The sequence below is a fragment of the Lissotriton helveticus genome, chromosome 10, assembly GCF_964261635.1.
Source record: "Lissotriton helveticus chromosome 10, aLisHel1.1, whole genome shotgun sequence".
NCBI lineage: Eukaryota > Metazoa > Chordata > Amphibia > Caudata > Salamandridae > Lissotriton > Lissotriton helveticus.
The window spans coordinates 471,951,074-471,967,869 of record NC_136071.1 but is presented as its reverse complement, the minus strand read 5'-3'; the positions used below and the strand labels follow the sequence as shown (position 1 = coordinate 471,967,869).

The window sequence follows — 16,796 nt, the reverse complement described above, 5'->3', positions numbered from 1 at the left end:
GATGTGCTCCTCCTCTCACCTTCATGTGCGGCGGGCGCTATCTGGAGACATTCCTTGGGCTGGCAGCATCTGCGGGCCACCCAGGCTCAACCAGCGCCATGCAGTCTCTCCCTCCTGCGGGCCCAGTCTCCCTGGACGACGGTGGGGGTATGCACAGCAGGCGCAGCTTGCGGCGTCTTGTTGTCGTGGCGGGCACTGTCTGTTGGACACATGCCTGTGGGTCTGCTTACTGCCACCTTCTTCTTACTTGAGTCAGCGGCCTTGCCACAGGGTCGACTTCATAAGCGCTACGCATCGCAGTGGCGCTGTTGGGACATAGCCCCTCCAGGGACGCAGGGTGTACCGCAGGTGGTCGTCAGCACGATGGGGCTGCTGTGCTGAGACGCACACTCTTTGGTCACACACCTCAGGGCTGGTTAGTGGCACGGGCTGCTGCGGGTGTGTGGCTGCCACCTGTTCAGGGCCGGTCAGCATCACCGGCTGCTGCGGGTGCGGGGCTGCCACCTGTTTGGGCAACTCATCTCCCCAAGACACATTCGAGGAGCAGCCATGGTGCGCGTGGGGTCAGACTCGCTCGCCGCCAAATGTTGTGTTGGGGTCCTAGGCCCACATGCTAATGAATGACTGATGCCAACACAGTGGCTCTGATTAATCAACTGGCCACGAGCACGTGCACACGGGCCCTATTATTGACAGGCTCACGTCACTTGTGATGCCTCTGAGGGATGCGTGTCGGGGTGCAAGTGTGCCCACTCCCACAGGGTAGTGACTACTAACTCTGTGTCTGTCGAGACACTAGAACGTGTCTCGCAGGACACAACATTACTGACACATCAAGTATGTAGCTGCAGAAAGGGCAGGATTAAAAAGCAAATATTTTGCTGACTAACTTTTCTGTGTAAGGAGCATTTAAATGTGCCCTTTGTTCTGATTTCTTGTTACTGAAGAGACCTCTCCAGACTTTCTGTCTGTACTCCATGCACAAAGATAAACTACTGGTTCCATGAGGAGATAAGGAATGCATTTATGCTTTTTAAAGAGCTTCTATTTGTAGATTGAGCTAGGGGAGTGTTTTGGCCATAGAGAGTTCTAATGTCCAAGGAGGAACTCTTACACCAGTTTAATTTTTCACACATCTATCATTTGAGATTTGAACACTTTGAAAGCCAACATCACAAGGCCTGTGGAGACTTTGGTTATTAGTTAAAGGATGGGATGCCCTACTCAATCAACAAACAAAATGTAATCCTTGTCAGGGTAATCCATCAAAAGATACTAAATTAACCTGCGCTTAACCCTATTTCAGCTTGGCACAAAAACAGCCAGACTAAACTTAGAATACACCACAAGACAAATCCCACCCTGATTTAAAAATATGGACAAAAAATGTATAAATAAAATGAGACCAAAATAAAAATCCAATCAGTAGAACCTTAGTTATGCACATTACAAAGATTTCAAGGAAAACAGTCAGCGCATTGCAGCAAATAGCACCAATTACAGCGATCTGGTTGCGTTGAATCAGGACACAATCACAAAGCCAACAGCAATGGATCACAGTCTGGGCTCGTGAACAAGGTTGTCCTACTGAGATAGTACGTTGTGCTGCACTGCATTAAGGAGTCTTTGAGAGGAGCTGTGCGGTCCTGCATGGAGATGCGTCAAACTTAGTCAGTGCTGTTGGAGGTACAGATTAGGAGCTGCTCTACAGGTGTCAAGATGTGTCACACTCGGTCTGTACTGTTGGAGCCACTGATCAGCAGCACATGCGATGTGAGGTCCGGTGTAGAGGTGAGGCATGCTGCATAAGTTCTGAGGAAGCCACCAGTTTGGAACTGGTGATACGAGGAATTACGTTGAGTTGCGTCATGCTGTGTCGGTTCCGATGAAATCACCAGTCAGGAGCCTACTGTGTCCCTATAGCTCAGAGCAGGAGGCAAGTTGACTGACCCTTAGAGACACTCTGGTAGTGCAAGGTTCAATCAGCAAGGCATGCACCAGGCATCAGGGCAGTCCTCAAACTTCTAGGCAGACCTCAGGAAGCAGGGCAGTCCACAGACAGCTTGGTAGTGCTTCTTCTTGTGGAGTCCTCAGGACTAGGATTGTTGTTCTAAAGGTCCAACATTCATACCTGTGCCAGCTTTGAAGTAAGAGAAACTTTTAGACTTCCCCCAACATCTGGTTCTGGAATTTGCTTCCTTCCTCTGCTCTGCCCTGGCCCCATGATATATGAGGTGACAAAAGGCTAGTGTGTAGTTCTTTGTCAGGGCAGGAGGCTGCCCCTATTGAGGTACAAGTGTGATCTGTAACAGCTCCGCCCCACCCATCCTGTCAAGATGGCCCATCCTGCCAACACCCAGTCATGCTTTGTGACACTGTCTGGGAGGAAAACACAAAGGCCACTTACACCTAGTCATGTATCCCAGGACACAGGCTGCTGGCAATAAATGTTTAGGGCAAGAAAATGCAAACTTTCTAAGAATGGTATTTTCCTAGTTCAGATTTAAATGTGACTTTTTCAACTGAAGATGGTTTTAGATTAGAATTCATGAAAGACCAAACATGACATTCCAACCTGTTTTCAAACAAAGGTTATAAATTATTAAATGTGATACAGTAACCCAACATTATCCTGTGTGAGAGGTAGACCTTGCAGTAGTGGAAAATGTATTTAAGAGTTTTTTACTACCAGGACATGCAAAACCTAAAAATACATGTCCAACTTTTTAAATACAGGGCACCCTGCCCTCCTGCCATTTGGGATGTTTAGGCTATTTAGTGCCTACCATAGGGGTGACATATTTATTTAAAAGGAAGGTGTAGGTCGGGCAAACAGGTTATTTTGCCAGGTAGCACTGGCAGTTTAAAATTGCACACAGGCTGTAATGGTAGACCTCAGACATATATTCAAAGGATACTTACGTGGGTTGTACAATAACCGTTGCAGGCCCACTAGTAGCATTTAATTAACAGGCCTTAGGTACATGTGATACCACTCTAATAGGGAATTATAAGTAAATTAAATGTGCCAGTTGGGTGTAAGCCAATTTTACCATGTTTAAAGGAGAAGGGCCAAGCAATTTAGCATTGGGTAGCAGTGATAAAGTGCACAGAGTACTAATGACCAACAAAAATGGGTTCAGAAAACAGGAGGAGTGAAGGCAAATTGTTTGGGGTGACTCTGCAGAGAAGGCAAAGTCCAACAAATAGAGTTATTGAGTGTGAGAACTGCCTGATTGTAACATCAATATCCCCCATTAGTTGTGTATTAGAACTTTTATTGAAATACACTAACTCAACCATTTTTCCTGAAGGTCAAAATTTGAAAATGAGAAACGACATTATTTTAGTTGCTTCAATACAGAAAATGCATGGTAAGCTACTTAAACATTCTACTTGGATTATCCTTGCAGAAATAACCTGCTCAGACTATACCATTCTCATAATTTACTATCAAAGACAGCTAGGTGTGAGTCTCATTAGTTGGTAAGCTTGAGGTCCTACAGACGTTTGATCCTAGATTCTATCTTCTTGAAGATTATCCTATGATTTTAGATTTAGTTTCTGGTCTTGGGTTGATTCCCAATAGCTGCAAGTTGTAGAATCCAGACTGGACTGATTCCATTGGCGGGGTGTGAATTGGTATCCTGTGAACTGTTGTGGAACTTTTATTCTTGAAATGCTGAAAAGGGAGCAGAGACATGAAATAGAAGATACCTGTGGGGCTGAGTCCCTAGTAAAAATTAAATACACCTTTTTGTCCAGTCAGCGAGGTTGCCATAAACCTGCCCTGAGGGTTTGCTATCAAGGCTATCTACCTGTACCATTTCTTAAATTCCAAAAAGCCTCCAGTTTTAAAATGAGGTGTGCCGCAGCTTTCTGCTGGAAACTAGTGTTACTACACTATAAGTAGCCTTTCCTGAAGAGACCCTTTAAAAACATCCCATGGTGGCTCATTGAGCCTGGATGGGAAGCCATTGGTATCTGGCTGAGAAGCAGGTTTGATTAATGTCCTTTTCTTGCCCAATCTTCGTAATTGACTTGAGCTCCAAAGGAAGTTCCAGCATTGGCCTTGTCAACGAATGAAATGTGCATGTGTGTGCTTCTAATGTGCACTTTCAAGTTGGCCATATTTGGAACCCCGCAGTGTTTTACTTTGTCAGGCCAGATACTTGCTCTTCAGTTAGAAATAATGCTATATATTTGCAATCACTAAGGAGCCTTTTTCCAGGAAGAGCTTCAATTTTTACTTCCATCTTTGTTCCTAAAATTTAGAAGCAGATTTCTTCAACAAAACAAACCCCACGTTTTTTATTATCACATGCACTCTAAGGTCAAACAATGGGACAATTTCAGAAGATCAGATAGATACATTTTCATAATTTGTTGTTTTCCGATTTCATTTATTTCTATGAAAAGCCTTTTAGCATTGAGTGTTGTTGGGTTTATATTTTAGTTCCCTAGAATATTGCACCGTTTGTCAATTTTTCTTCAGTTTTGCTTTACTTTTCTTATTGCTGTTTTATCTTTTTACTGAAGATTGATGTGGGCATTCACTTTTTTTAATCCTTACTGGGTTTTTTCTTTAGGTTTGTTTGATAAGCACACCATCTATGCACTTTCTCAGAGATATGCATGCATTGCTCATGCAATTCTACCACAAATACCCAAGGATACACTCATTGAATAGAGTTTACCTTAATATACTAGACTGCGGGACATTTTGGGGCATCCCACAGAACCCTGCGTGCATGCAGGCCCCACACTTCAAGGTCCCTGATTTAGTCTGAATCCTATGGGTAGTGGTGAGATGTGGGCGTTTCGGGACCCCTCACGACCTCCCACAGGCTCGCCCCATAATTTTGTGTTACGCCACTGTGGACATTCAGAGTCATCCCAGCTTCTCATAACCATGCACAATGAGTCCTGCTTTATCCTTCAACAATTTGCTTTGCGATCAATCGCTCTACTCTGATGAGAAACTGTTATTGTTGTGTGACATCGCAACAAAAAAATATTAATTTGAAACGATCGTCTTCGTTTGTTAAAGAGTTCAGAAAAGACTTTACACCGAGCTAGTAAAATGAAGTGTCTTTCAGTTTTCAGTTACCTTAATGTCAGGCATGCTATTGAATTTAAGGTGTTTTCCTTATCTGGGAAAACATTGATTACTATCGACAGTAATAAACACATTTCGATTGCAATATAAATAATTATTCCTTGGAGTAATTTTTGGAATTGTCTTTTTCAAAGATTAGAATATTCTGCTTAACTTATCATCTATGTTGCTTGGAAGTTAGATACTCTAAACTAGCACACGCTGCCATGGCAACAGACAATGTGTTGCCATGGAAGCAGAAACTAAAATATTTTAAAAATTCACTCCTTGAACAAAAGTCATGTTTCCTTTTCGTCGAGACTTCTTTAAGTTACTCAGAATTCCTCTTGATCCATATCTGCTTTTCACAATAAGTGCGTACATTGCAATGTGTTTGCTTTTTTAGGGACCCATTTTCCAAACTGTATTTTAGGACTTCTGTATGTGCCAGTTTTATGACAAGTCTTGACTATGCTGTTTTACCTTGTAGAATAAACTTGGATTCGAGTTAACATCTGTCATAGAATCATTTCTTCCGAGTTGTTTCGCTTATTTTACTTTTTTATTTATCTGCAGCAATTTGGCAAAATCTTAGATGTTGAAATCATTTTTAACGAGCGGGGCTCAAAGGTAAGCAACCTCTTTTAATACGTCATTTGTTTAATCCGTAAAAGAATGTCATATATTTGGAGGTGAAAGGAAATATCTGCACTGCAGTACCCCTATAATCAACATTTTTGGAATCCCACACACGCCTCTTTTCAGCATACCTTAATTATTTTTTTAGAGTTGGTGGAGATTTTAAAAACTGAATGTCGTTCAGCATATTCTTTTCCTACATGTGAAGAAAGAAATATTGCTTCTTTTAGACCCTAAATGGTTACACTGCAATATTGCTTTCCCACTTTCAAAATAATCAAATCTTTTTTTGTGCTGATCTTTTTGTATCTGCCAGTGATAATTACATTTCTCATCACAAAATGTACCCATCTCCACAGGAAAAAAAATAACATCATTTGCGGGAATTGGGATTTTTTTCCCTGCTATTGGAAATGAAAGTTAGCATTATAATCTTAGATCCGATTGGCTTGTTACTTAGGGTATTGCCTGGGATTACTGAAGTGCAGACGTTTTCCTGACGACTAAAGCACTATAATGCTCCAACCCTTTAAAGACAAAATGTATTGTTCTGACAGTTGATTATATATGACCTAAATTGTTTTCTTTCTACGGACAATTAATTTCTAGCTGTTCTGTCTCCTTTCAGGCTACGAATATTCTCTGTTCACGAAAAAAATGCAACATGCAGGGGCCTTACAGCCGAAACATTTTCTGTTCATTAGCTTAACACGTAACATTAGGGACCTTCGTTGTGGTGGTACTCTGTGTGATAAGCAGGGAGTCAACGACAAGCAACAAAAAAAAAATCAATGCGTCCTCTGAGATAATAGTTATTTGCATCATTGCAAATGTCTGTTTCATATTTAATGAGCATCCTACAAGCAAAATCTTAAATCCGGAAATGCCCGTAAGGTTGAAAAGCAAGTCTGCCATTATCAACTCTACTGCTAACATTTCCCGGAGTCTGGTTTCAAACTACTGTTGTTTTTAAAGTAAAATCTTTTCACTTTTATTTGCAAAAAGTAACTGAAATTTTTTGTAGTTTTTAGGCTGGAACAAAACTTGTATTTTTTTTACCCATTTTTTTTCATCAAATTATGAAAGCGTCATTTGGAAATCTAACCTATGGTCTATCCGAACCTCATTCTTCTCCTGCGTGCAGGTGCTGAATGAGCGGTGCACTTGTTTCTAATAAACATTTGTTGGGCACTGCACATACAGGAACTCAGTAACTCCCAGAGTTGGGCATGTGCTACAGACAGCACAGCTCTGAAGCATAATATACTGGTCAAAGAGATAACAAATATGTGCTGTTTGTTCACTGTTTAAAAAACAGTGCTTGTACTGTTAAAAAATAAAAGTGGCACACACCTGTGCATATGCACAGAATGTGTTTAGGCTATTCCTTCTGAAAGTGGTAAGACCACTCTTCCAATGAATCCTTGTCAACAGATTTGGTTGTTTTTTGAGAACCTTTAACATGAGCGCTGGCATGGAGCAAAGTGTTGTATTGATTTACTTCCCATCACAGATCTCAAAAAGCAGGTGGAGACCTCCTGGTCTACCACTTTCCCAGAGAGTTTTCTAGAGAGGGTCACTTGGAGTGCCACATTTATGCTAGTGGGTGGGGGATGACTCCTGGCTCTTCCCTAAAAAATGGGTTAAAACTTCCCAGAGAGAACCATAAACGCTTTGTTGGACTTGGCTCTTTTTGCAGGGTTATCCCCAAACTTTGCTTCTTCCTCCTATTTTTTCCTGACCTGTTGTTATTGGTTTTAGGACTCTGGGCACGTTACCACTGCTGATCAATGCTAAAGTGCATATGCTCTCTGTGTAAATAGTTACTATGATTGGTTCTCCCTGATTGGCATTTTTGATTTACTAGTAGGTCCCTAGTAAAGTGCACTAAGTGTGCCAGGGCTGGTAAACCAAATGCTACTAGTGGACCTACTGCACTCATTGTGCCACCCACATGAATCAACCTGAAAAAATGTGTCAGGCCTACCCTGCCAACTAGAGAAACCCAATTCTAACACATTTTTTCTGTAGTCCCTGTTTATCCTATGGCAAACAATCCCATGGTGCCCGTCACTCTCAAAATCCAAGATGAAGATACCCTTCTCCCCTTGTTCAGCTCCTGTATGCCCAGCTAGAAGTGTGGCCAGGGGTATGAGCAGTGCCCTCCTATGTGACCACTCAAAACTGGCTCTGGGTGAAATTTACCTCCCACTGGGTTTGATGCCAGAATATCTCCGGGACAAAGGCTAGGGCCTTTCCAAGTGTCACCTAACATTTACTTATGACAAAGTAGGTCCCTTTGAAGTTAATTAAACTACTGGGCCCACCTCTACAGCCCAAACGTTCCTGCCAGGGCAAAACACCCACCTCCTCACTCCCAGTCCAGTGTCCTTGTCTGGGAGCAGTTTTCCACCCTCTTTTACAAGTCATTCAGGTCAAGTACACTCTGGGCTGCGGCTGGAGAGCTAATGAAGATTAGACTCCAACAGCTTCATACAAGGTAAAGATGACTTTCTAAAAGTAACATTTCCTATATAAGTGATGACAATCCAACTTTACCATTAGAGTGGGTTTGTATTGAACATGAAAGTAATTATGTGAATGGATCTGTAACAAGTACAGGACAAAAGTGTATAATATATACCTTGACATTTCCCATGTGCAGTTACATTCTTGCCAGTGGAAATGTCATTTTGGGCCTAGTCACTGGGTGAAATGCCATTTCTAATGCACAACATGTTCTATTCTTCAATATTATGCTTTTTTCCTTGTAGACAGCAAGGTGAGATTAGAGGTTATGTTTTGAATATTTAAATTCATGTTTTTCTACGTGTCAAAAGGGTGATTTTTGACCGGTCATTGCAGCACCTATTGTGAGGCTTCAAAGGATATTCCTGAAGCCATTTTTTCACTTTTCCACACTAGTGGATAGTACAATAGGTGCTGAAGTTTACATGTGACATTTAAACTTCTATGCCATGGGTCTAGTGTTTACCCCATATACCATAGCTTTACAAGAGAGTTAAATATGCCAACCAAGGATTACCCAATTGTCGCATAGTCAGAGCACATACAATGGATACTGAAGAGCAGTGCGCCAATAAGCAGAGTCTAATAAACAGCAATAAAATTCAATACAAAAATGTGGGTGACCATTCATAAAGGTGCATTTTCTCATTAACCTTTAAACTCAAACTGTATGCACACGAATTGTAGATTTACCAACATTTTAAACACAGTTTAAGATCCTTCTTTGGACCATTCAGGTACTGCTTGGTAATATCTTTAGCCACTTACGTGCAGACTTGTCCTCAGTGTACTAAAACTGATGTGGGTACGACATGTGACATGTCAGACTATAGAGGTGTTGGAGGCTGTAAATCAGAGAAACATCTGCACCAGTTTTCTAATCTCCGTCTAACAGCATTCTGTAGTTCTAGACTAGCTGTCTTATCAGAGACTGAGGCACGTGACCATATTAGTTTTAGAGTAAGGATCACCGGTGTCTCACTACAATGATCTGGAAGTGAATAGTGACCCTGTGGGTAATGTCTTGTTTTCTGTCTGTCCTGACAACACATCATTCATGACAGATATTCTCCATCTCCGCCCCCTCTCTATCAGCTTTGGAATTAGTTTTCTCCCGGTACATCTAACATGTTTGTAATCCTTCTAAAGATACACACGACTGCCTACCATCTGTCATTTCTGATGTCAGGAACATTGTAAGCCTTCTTTCGTACTTCAGGCACACTATAGAATCTCTGTTTCGATGTCACTTGTAGTCTGACCCCCCCTCCTCCTCATGTGTCACTATTTTAATTAAAAAGGAAAACATTTTACAACTTGTCTGCGTATAAAAGGTTTGCATCGCGTTTCTTTATCTGAACGCCTTTCCCGGAGCCTTTCTCATTTAGATCTCGCCCAGAAGAAGATGCTTTTCCACCACTTCCAGTGGGCATTCAGCACATACATCTCTATTAATCTAAACAGACAGTAGCACACATTGCATGAATTATCCTGATGAAATGCAAAGGATGTCATAGTATTCATGCCAGTATCAACACAGTTCAGTAGGACACACACGGTGAAGAGTCCTCTACTCTGCTCAGTGTCTTCTTGCATTTCTAGACACTAACTGATGCTTTAAGGGAAATTGCTAAACAATGTATGCATTGATCAGATAATGTCAGTTATGTTTGGTAATTTTTTCCTGTTTCACAGACGGGTGAGAATGTGGTTAACGTTTAACAATATCGCTACATGAAAGCTCATCTTTGCATTTCAGACAACAGCCTTCTTTTGAAAGGAAGGGTTTCAGGGGAAGAGCTAGTACCTTTGGCACATGTACACTCTGCATCAGTGTTACAGTTTCTTTAAATGATCAAAAAAGTAGGCCTCAGGTAAGAGTATTCACAAGTCTAAAATTTAGAATCCTTTTCCAGAGCTGAGAAAACATATTTTTAATTTGTAGAAAAATTGTTTTCACTCGATTATAGATGGACTGGCGAGAGGGAGGTTGAGCAGGAGGGTAAAGAAGGGTGTAACATGGCCTTGTTACATAGAACTGAAAACTGGTAGTTACACAATTGCTGTGCTTATCTCCAATACTATAGGAGAACGAATGTAGAAGGATCTACCAAATATCACAACAATGTTGGTCAAGTGGGAAAGCCTAAGTTAACATAGATTTTTTTCCTGTCGACAATTATCATTGTAACAATCGACCATTATTGCCTCTGGAGACACATTTGAAAATCAGCTTGACCGATGAACTTGTGCAGCTTGTATTTAAAGAGAGGTGAATAAACTGGTGATGTGTTATGCCTGAGCTCATTCTGATGCTCAAAAATACAGTTCCTCAGAGTTAAACCAGTTTCAGTGAATGCAAGCTTATGTCACTTTTGGATCTGGGCCAGCGCTTAATTTGAGCTGGTGGTTTTTGGTGCTCAGCACCGGCACGTAATTATCAACAATGGGGCTTTTCATGAGCACCAGTTAAGGGCACATTCATATATGGTAGTCATGGAGAGATTAAGTGATTTGTCTAGAATCACAGGATGTTGAGCCAATGTCGAGTCTCAAATCTGGTTCCCCAGCTCTGAAGACAGCAGCTCTGGCCATTACACCACACCCTCTCCCCATTTTTATGGTTAGTAGTTGACTCTGTTTCATGCAGCCATAACAGGAGTAATACGCTGGTGCAAAGTGCTTCCTGGCGAGAGCCCAAGCAATCATTATTTTGCAAATTAACCACTGATCTGGGCTTTACTGTCAATAACACTGTTACAGAAAATGAATGTAGATGTGCAAGCGAGCCAACAGTTAGAAGTGATTTCACACTGTCTACGTACAGTTACTAAAAGAAAAAAATTAAGTGTGGAAATGTAAACCGAAATTAGGGGAAATATGGATAAGGGGGGGAAAGCACTTGAGGATAGTTATCCCTTAACCACTTTGACTTCACGATAATTAAATATAAACTAAGAATGTGTAAAAGCCAAAGTAAAAAAGAAATCTTATGGGGGTATGAATTCTTTAAATTTTGATCATTATGTGGAGGACCGAACATGAACATTTAGTGCCAACATTTTCTTATTAAAACTGGTCACTTGTCGGCGCAGAGAACTAATACCTTTCTCCATGAAAACCACTCAAATGTGTTTGCAGAGGCTGGTAGAGATGGACCATAATCATAATTCATTCCAGTTAACTGGGAGCTCTCAATAGGATTGTATTGTGATAGTTTTATGAGGTCCTTTGAGCTCTTGAAATGACATAATCTTTCCTAACAGAACATTTTCTAGGAGTCTGTTATCCAGCAGGTGAAGCAGACACTCCATGGCAGACTCAATCCTTGCCCTGTAGGCAAAATCTGGACGCTGGCCTCCCCAGTATTGGAAAATTACTAAAACTAGTCTTTGGGAGTAGGAATGCAATTAAGCTTTAATAAGGTCATTCCAGATATTCATCTGAAGGTATAGACAGCCACAGCCAGGGAAGTCCTACTTTGTGATACACTTCAAAGACTCAAGCTAAGAAAAAGTGACTGAGCAGGATGGCTTAAAGAGCAATCATGACCTCACATGTGTAGGGGCATTACCACTATTCCTGCTGTTGTTTCTACGGTCATCACTTCCTCTTTTGATAATGTAGTATGTAATTGAAGCCCTGTGGGACATTTAAGTCAGGTCAGGTAAGTCTCACCTAGGGCTTCTGAAGATTGATAAAACAGTGAAGTACTTTCTCACAGGAAAAAAAGCTGCTCTCCAAACATGATAGCAATTTTGTCTGAGAGTTCCTTATACTAGCCCTATAATTCCCTCTTCCTATTATTAGATGGTATCATTTTCTCTCTGCTGGGGTAAAATGTACTACTTGAGCTAGGAATACAGCCATCTTGGCTTCTGAAAATCATGATGCATACCACTTGGGGATATTTACGACCTACTGTAATGCTTCATTGACATGGAAATAAAGCGCACCAAAACCAGGGATTTCCTACACAGTAGAGTGGAAATATTTATGTAGGTCTTATTAAACTATAAGAGGAATTAGTTAAGAGATGGGCATTGTTTTAGTATTTGAAGGGAAGCATCTTTGTTTTCCTTCCATAGTGCTTAGCATAATGTATGATGTGCACTATCATACACAAAATCTGTTGCTGTCAATGAGGCACTGCTGAAACAGACTTTCTCTTTATAGGTTAATAACAGAAGTAATTGTTAGTCCATTGTCTCTATCGAGGAGTTAAATGGTTTATATGACATCCAAACAAATATTTTAGTATGGATTGCATGGAAAGAGTTCCCACTATCGGTGGGCTAGTTCTTAACAATAAACTATAATGTATAGAAATTATAATCATCTTTTTCAAGTCATTCAGTCACATTTGTCAGGTTTGTCCTTTTATCCTTATATACTTGTGTATTAACAGATTTCTTTCTGATTCAATCAATCAATCAATAATCTTTATTCGGATATGAAGTGTCCATAAAAGCACAAACAATTCTAACAAAGTTAATCATTTAAAACATTACAAAAAAACATCATCTGGGGTTAAAACATACAACAGAGCTTTAGCTATATAAAACAATTCAATGAATCATCATAAAATTATCACATCAACTTATTCTGATTCATTTTGTCCTAATATCTATTAGCTGTTGATTGTTTCAATGTATTGCATGAAATGTATGGCTAGTCTCAAAGGGTTGGAGTAAATATGTTATGGTGTTTTTATTATTTCAAAAAACAGTTACAACACGTTTCACATTTGTGTGAATACCAAATAAAATGCAATACTTTAATTTATTGTATGTTGTTTGCCATCTACATATCTAATCCGAATAAAACAATGTTCCTTTACAAACTAAGGCACCCTCAGCATTGTTAAGATTGTTATTGTGAATTAGCAGAACATGAATTGTTTTATATAAATTGTACAGAGCCTGCAAAATGTGCTAATATTGAAATGAACAGAAAGTAGTACTATAGTGTTGCACTTGATGATCTGCTTTGTTGACACACTTAGCCCTTTGCACAATTAGGGTTAAATTTCACACAGTGTCTTATACTTGACAATATATATTCTAGCCTTTTCTGTTAATGATTCTCCCAATTGACAGCTAACATCTGTGCATCACCTTCCTCTAAAAAGACACTAAACCACACAGGTAATGTTGTGCATGGATGCATTCTTATCACCACAATACACATATCTTGCTTATGTGTTCACTCAACTATCAGTTTCAGTGCTGATGAAAATTAGCTTCAAGAGAATGGTGTGAGAACAGGAATGAAGCACCAGGATGTTCACAGACTATTAGATAACTGACTGAGCATGCAAGGCACCCAATTTCCGCACTAGCCTTAGGTCTGGTCGATCTATCCTTGTAGCATACAGTGTAAAACCAGGCTGCTTCCTGGACTGCTTTCTTCTGTTAGATTATGGTATTTAGTAAAGAGCCTTATTAATTACTTATTAATATTATACAATTAGAACTTATTTGAAAATGGCTCCTAAAAACAAAGTTGTACACAGAAAGTATCAACCTCTTACATTCAGCTTGGTTATCAAATGTGCTGTACCATGGCTGCAGAAATATCACCTGTCTTGTCTTCGAAAGGTGTATTACTGCACCTTAATATTAGTTTTAAACAATAATCAAACAGATTCCTTCTTCCTTGACCTGGTACCACACACCTGTTTTGCCAGAGTGACTTTCAGGATTTCTAGGTCATCCATGAATGTATATTTGGAGTTACCCCAAAATACCTCTTGATAAAATATGCAATTACCAGCCTACTATCTCTTGCACCTATTGATAAACGCATCCTGTTGAGACCTAGGCATCCCTGAACTTTATTGTAGGAGGATGTGACACATTATATAGGTTCAATATATAGGTTCCAGCAATAGCATATGTGATCTGACTCATCTATGAGGACCGCACTGAAAGAAAATGCCTCAAAACTCGTCTCCTATTAAAGCACTTTAGTTCGCAGAGATGAACATTAACATTTTTATTCATTTCTTTATTTAGTTGATGAGCCTAATTAAAAGGGTTTAGTGAAAATAGAGGAACCACTCACTCATACAGGTGATGTAAGACTTCACTTAAAGGCAATTCATTTCCATATATGTTTCTGAAGTTCATAGGAGATCTCGTTTATGCAAGTATAATTTAGCTCATGAATCCTTCTAGCATATGGAGTATTCAGAAGCAAAATATTTTGGGAATTACTATATTTCTAATCAACAAGCTACTTCCTTCAGACCACTCTACAGTAGGAACGACTAGAACTAGGGCTAGACACACTAGACAATTCTCTCAACCTACAGCATTATGGAGAATCGCATTGGAAGTGCCAGCCCAGAACTGCAAAATCGATTAGGCAGATCCAAAGCATAAATGCTGTTGGCGTAACAAGGAATATGTCTGGTTTCACCAAAAGAAACCGAATACCAAGTTCAATCCATGTCTCAAAATATGATATTTTTACAATGTGTATGCTGTGTTTTATAGCACACAAACATGCATCCTTTTATCCAAATGGTGCACAATACATACATCTAACTATCCCGTAGCTAGAGAGTAGTGTAGCTGTGGGCTATGGCCTTGTGAGGCCAGTGTGGTTGCAGTGTTTGTAATAGAAGACAATAGTAAGTTTGTGGAAGTGGTATCATTGTTCAGGAAATATATTTTTAAGGTAGTGTGGCTGAATGATTAATCAGTAGGAGGGAGTCACTGTTATTGATTTATTGCACCATGAATCCTATCATATAGTGTTTAATACGGTGGTGTCTAGGGATCCTGTTCTCATTCATTTGTTTATCTAATGTGGAAGAAAATTAGGCTTTCTGAAATTATTCCTGAGTTGGAACTGTGGTCAGAGGGGTATTGTAATATTTTACTACTGATCCAAATGAAACAGCATGAAAATAGTATTCTCCACTATAATGCATTGAATCAATATGCCTAGGAGCTTTATAGCTAATGATGTAGAGCTAGTGTAGCAATGCAATCTAATTTGCTCTCTGTTTTGCCTGTGCTAAAGAGATTTCATAGCGAATTTGTCATTTATCTGATTCAGGCTGCAGATAAAGAAGATTAATCTGAAAGTGTACTTAAAGGATAGGTGAACAGCCACTGTGAGTAAAGTTAGTTTGTTCACATTCACTTCCATCATAAATCTAAGTGAGGCTGATATCTCTGACATAGATGTTATGAGATGCATTGATGCACTTAGCAACAGTCAATTTATTTATGAGGTCATCAAGGGCAATTATATATCTGAATTCCACAATAGATCTTTTATGTGGAGTGTAGTTGCTTTGATGAGACTAAAGTTCAAAGGTAAGGTGGCATCTCTGTGCTGTAACTGTATTTTTGTTTAACCCAGAGAGAAAAAGTAGACATTGGAAGAGATTTCTCAGATTTCCTAATTATGGCTTTCAACTTTATGGTTATATCAACTTCCCAATTCAAATCAATTAAAAAAAATATTTATTTGGAAATGTCACAACGATCAGTAAGACTTCAAAGAGACCTATGGGCACAGAATTTCATGAGAAATAAGGACAAAATATCAATTAATTTTCTCATAGAAGTAAATCATGATTTATAGCATTATGTTTTGTGTTTCAGTGCCCTTTCTTCATTTTTAATGCATTTAAGATTTTGACAACCATGTGTGGTTGCATCATAATTAGACAGTCAGGATTGCTGACCAGAGGTCGGTCAGTCCCAATTCCGCGATGATGTTTGTCGGAGGCTTTTCCATCCGACACCATAATTGATCACTTTGACATTAAATCATTGGGGAACAGACACACACTCTTACATTTGATCCACAGAGCTTACTGTGACTTGAATAGTCAAATAAATCAGTCAAATTGGTCTACCACAAGCTTTTGCTCATGAATCGGCACTGCTGTAGACCCTCTAACCCATGCACTCCAAGACATCCCATTTGTATTTTCATGAACAAACCATGCATATCATGTTCTATACATGGTTAGCCATAAGCAACCCTAGTTTAAATATTTCAACATTATTTTCTTAAAAAGGAATTTTAATGTGTTCTCCATTAGTGAGCCAATTGTGCCCCTCCAACTCACCATTATTGGTCATCTCATTCTTACTCTGATCAGCATGTTAGGAGTACATCTAGCTTACTGCAGTCTATCGGGGCCTTTGATATTTTCTTCTTAAGCTCTTAGAATGTATCTCATATGGCAATATTGACTTAACCAACATTAGTTTTGGAGACATTTTGTTGACCTAAAATGTGTTAATAGGCCAATGACCCTACCACTCTTGCATTTCCTTTTCTGCTTTTGATCTGCAGGCTTTTATTATTACGTTCTGTTTCGAATGCTGATCCAAAGAGTTTCTCCTTTCTGTACCATCCCCTTCGTAGTGCATTTAGGGAGTGGTTTGATAAAGCTGTGCCCCTGTTGGCACAGCAGAGTCCAGAGTTGAAAGAATAATTGAAGATGTAGCATAATGAATCTTATCTGGTTTGTTCTTTAGACATTATTTATTTGTGGTGC

General features: G+C 39.7%; 1 protein-coding gene across 14 annotated transcripts in view; it reads left to right on the top strand.

The window, feature by feature from the left end:
- The window catches only part of RBFOX1 (RNA binding fox-1 homolog 1), an 836,688-nt gene that overhangs the window by 463,426 nt on the left and 356,466 nt on the right, over positions 1-16,796 (top strand). For all 14 annotated transcript variants that reach the window (XR_013601626.1, XM_078662952.1, XM_078662959.1 and 11 more), the window contains exon 4: positions 5,675-5,728. Coding sequence is in view for 13 of the 14 variants with exons in the window: in XM_078662952.1 (XP_078519078.1) it covers positions 5,675-5,728 (54 nt within the window). In the remaining variant the exon portion in view is untranslated. The remainder of the gene's footprint in view (positions 1-5,674; positions 5,729-16,796) is intronic.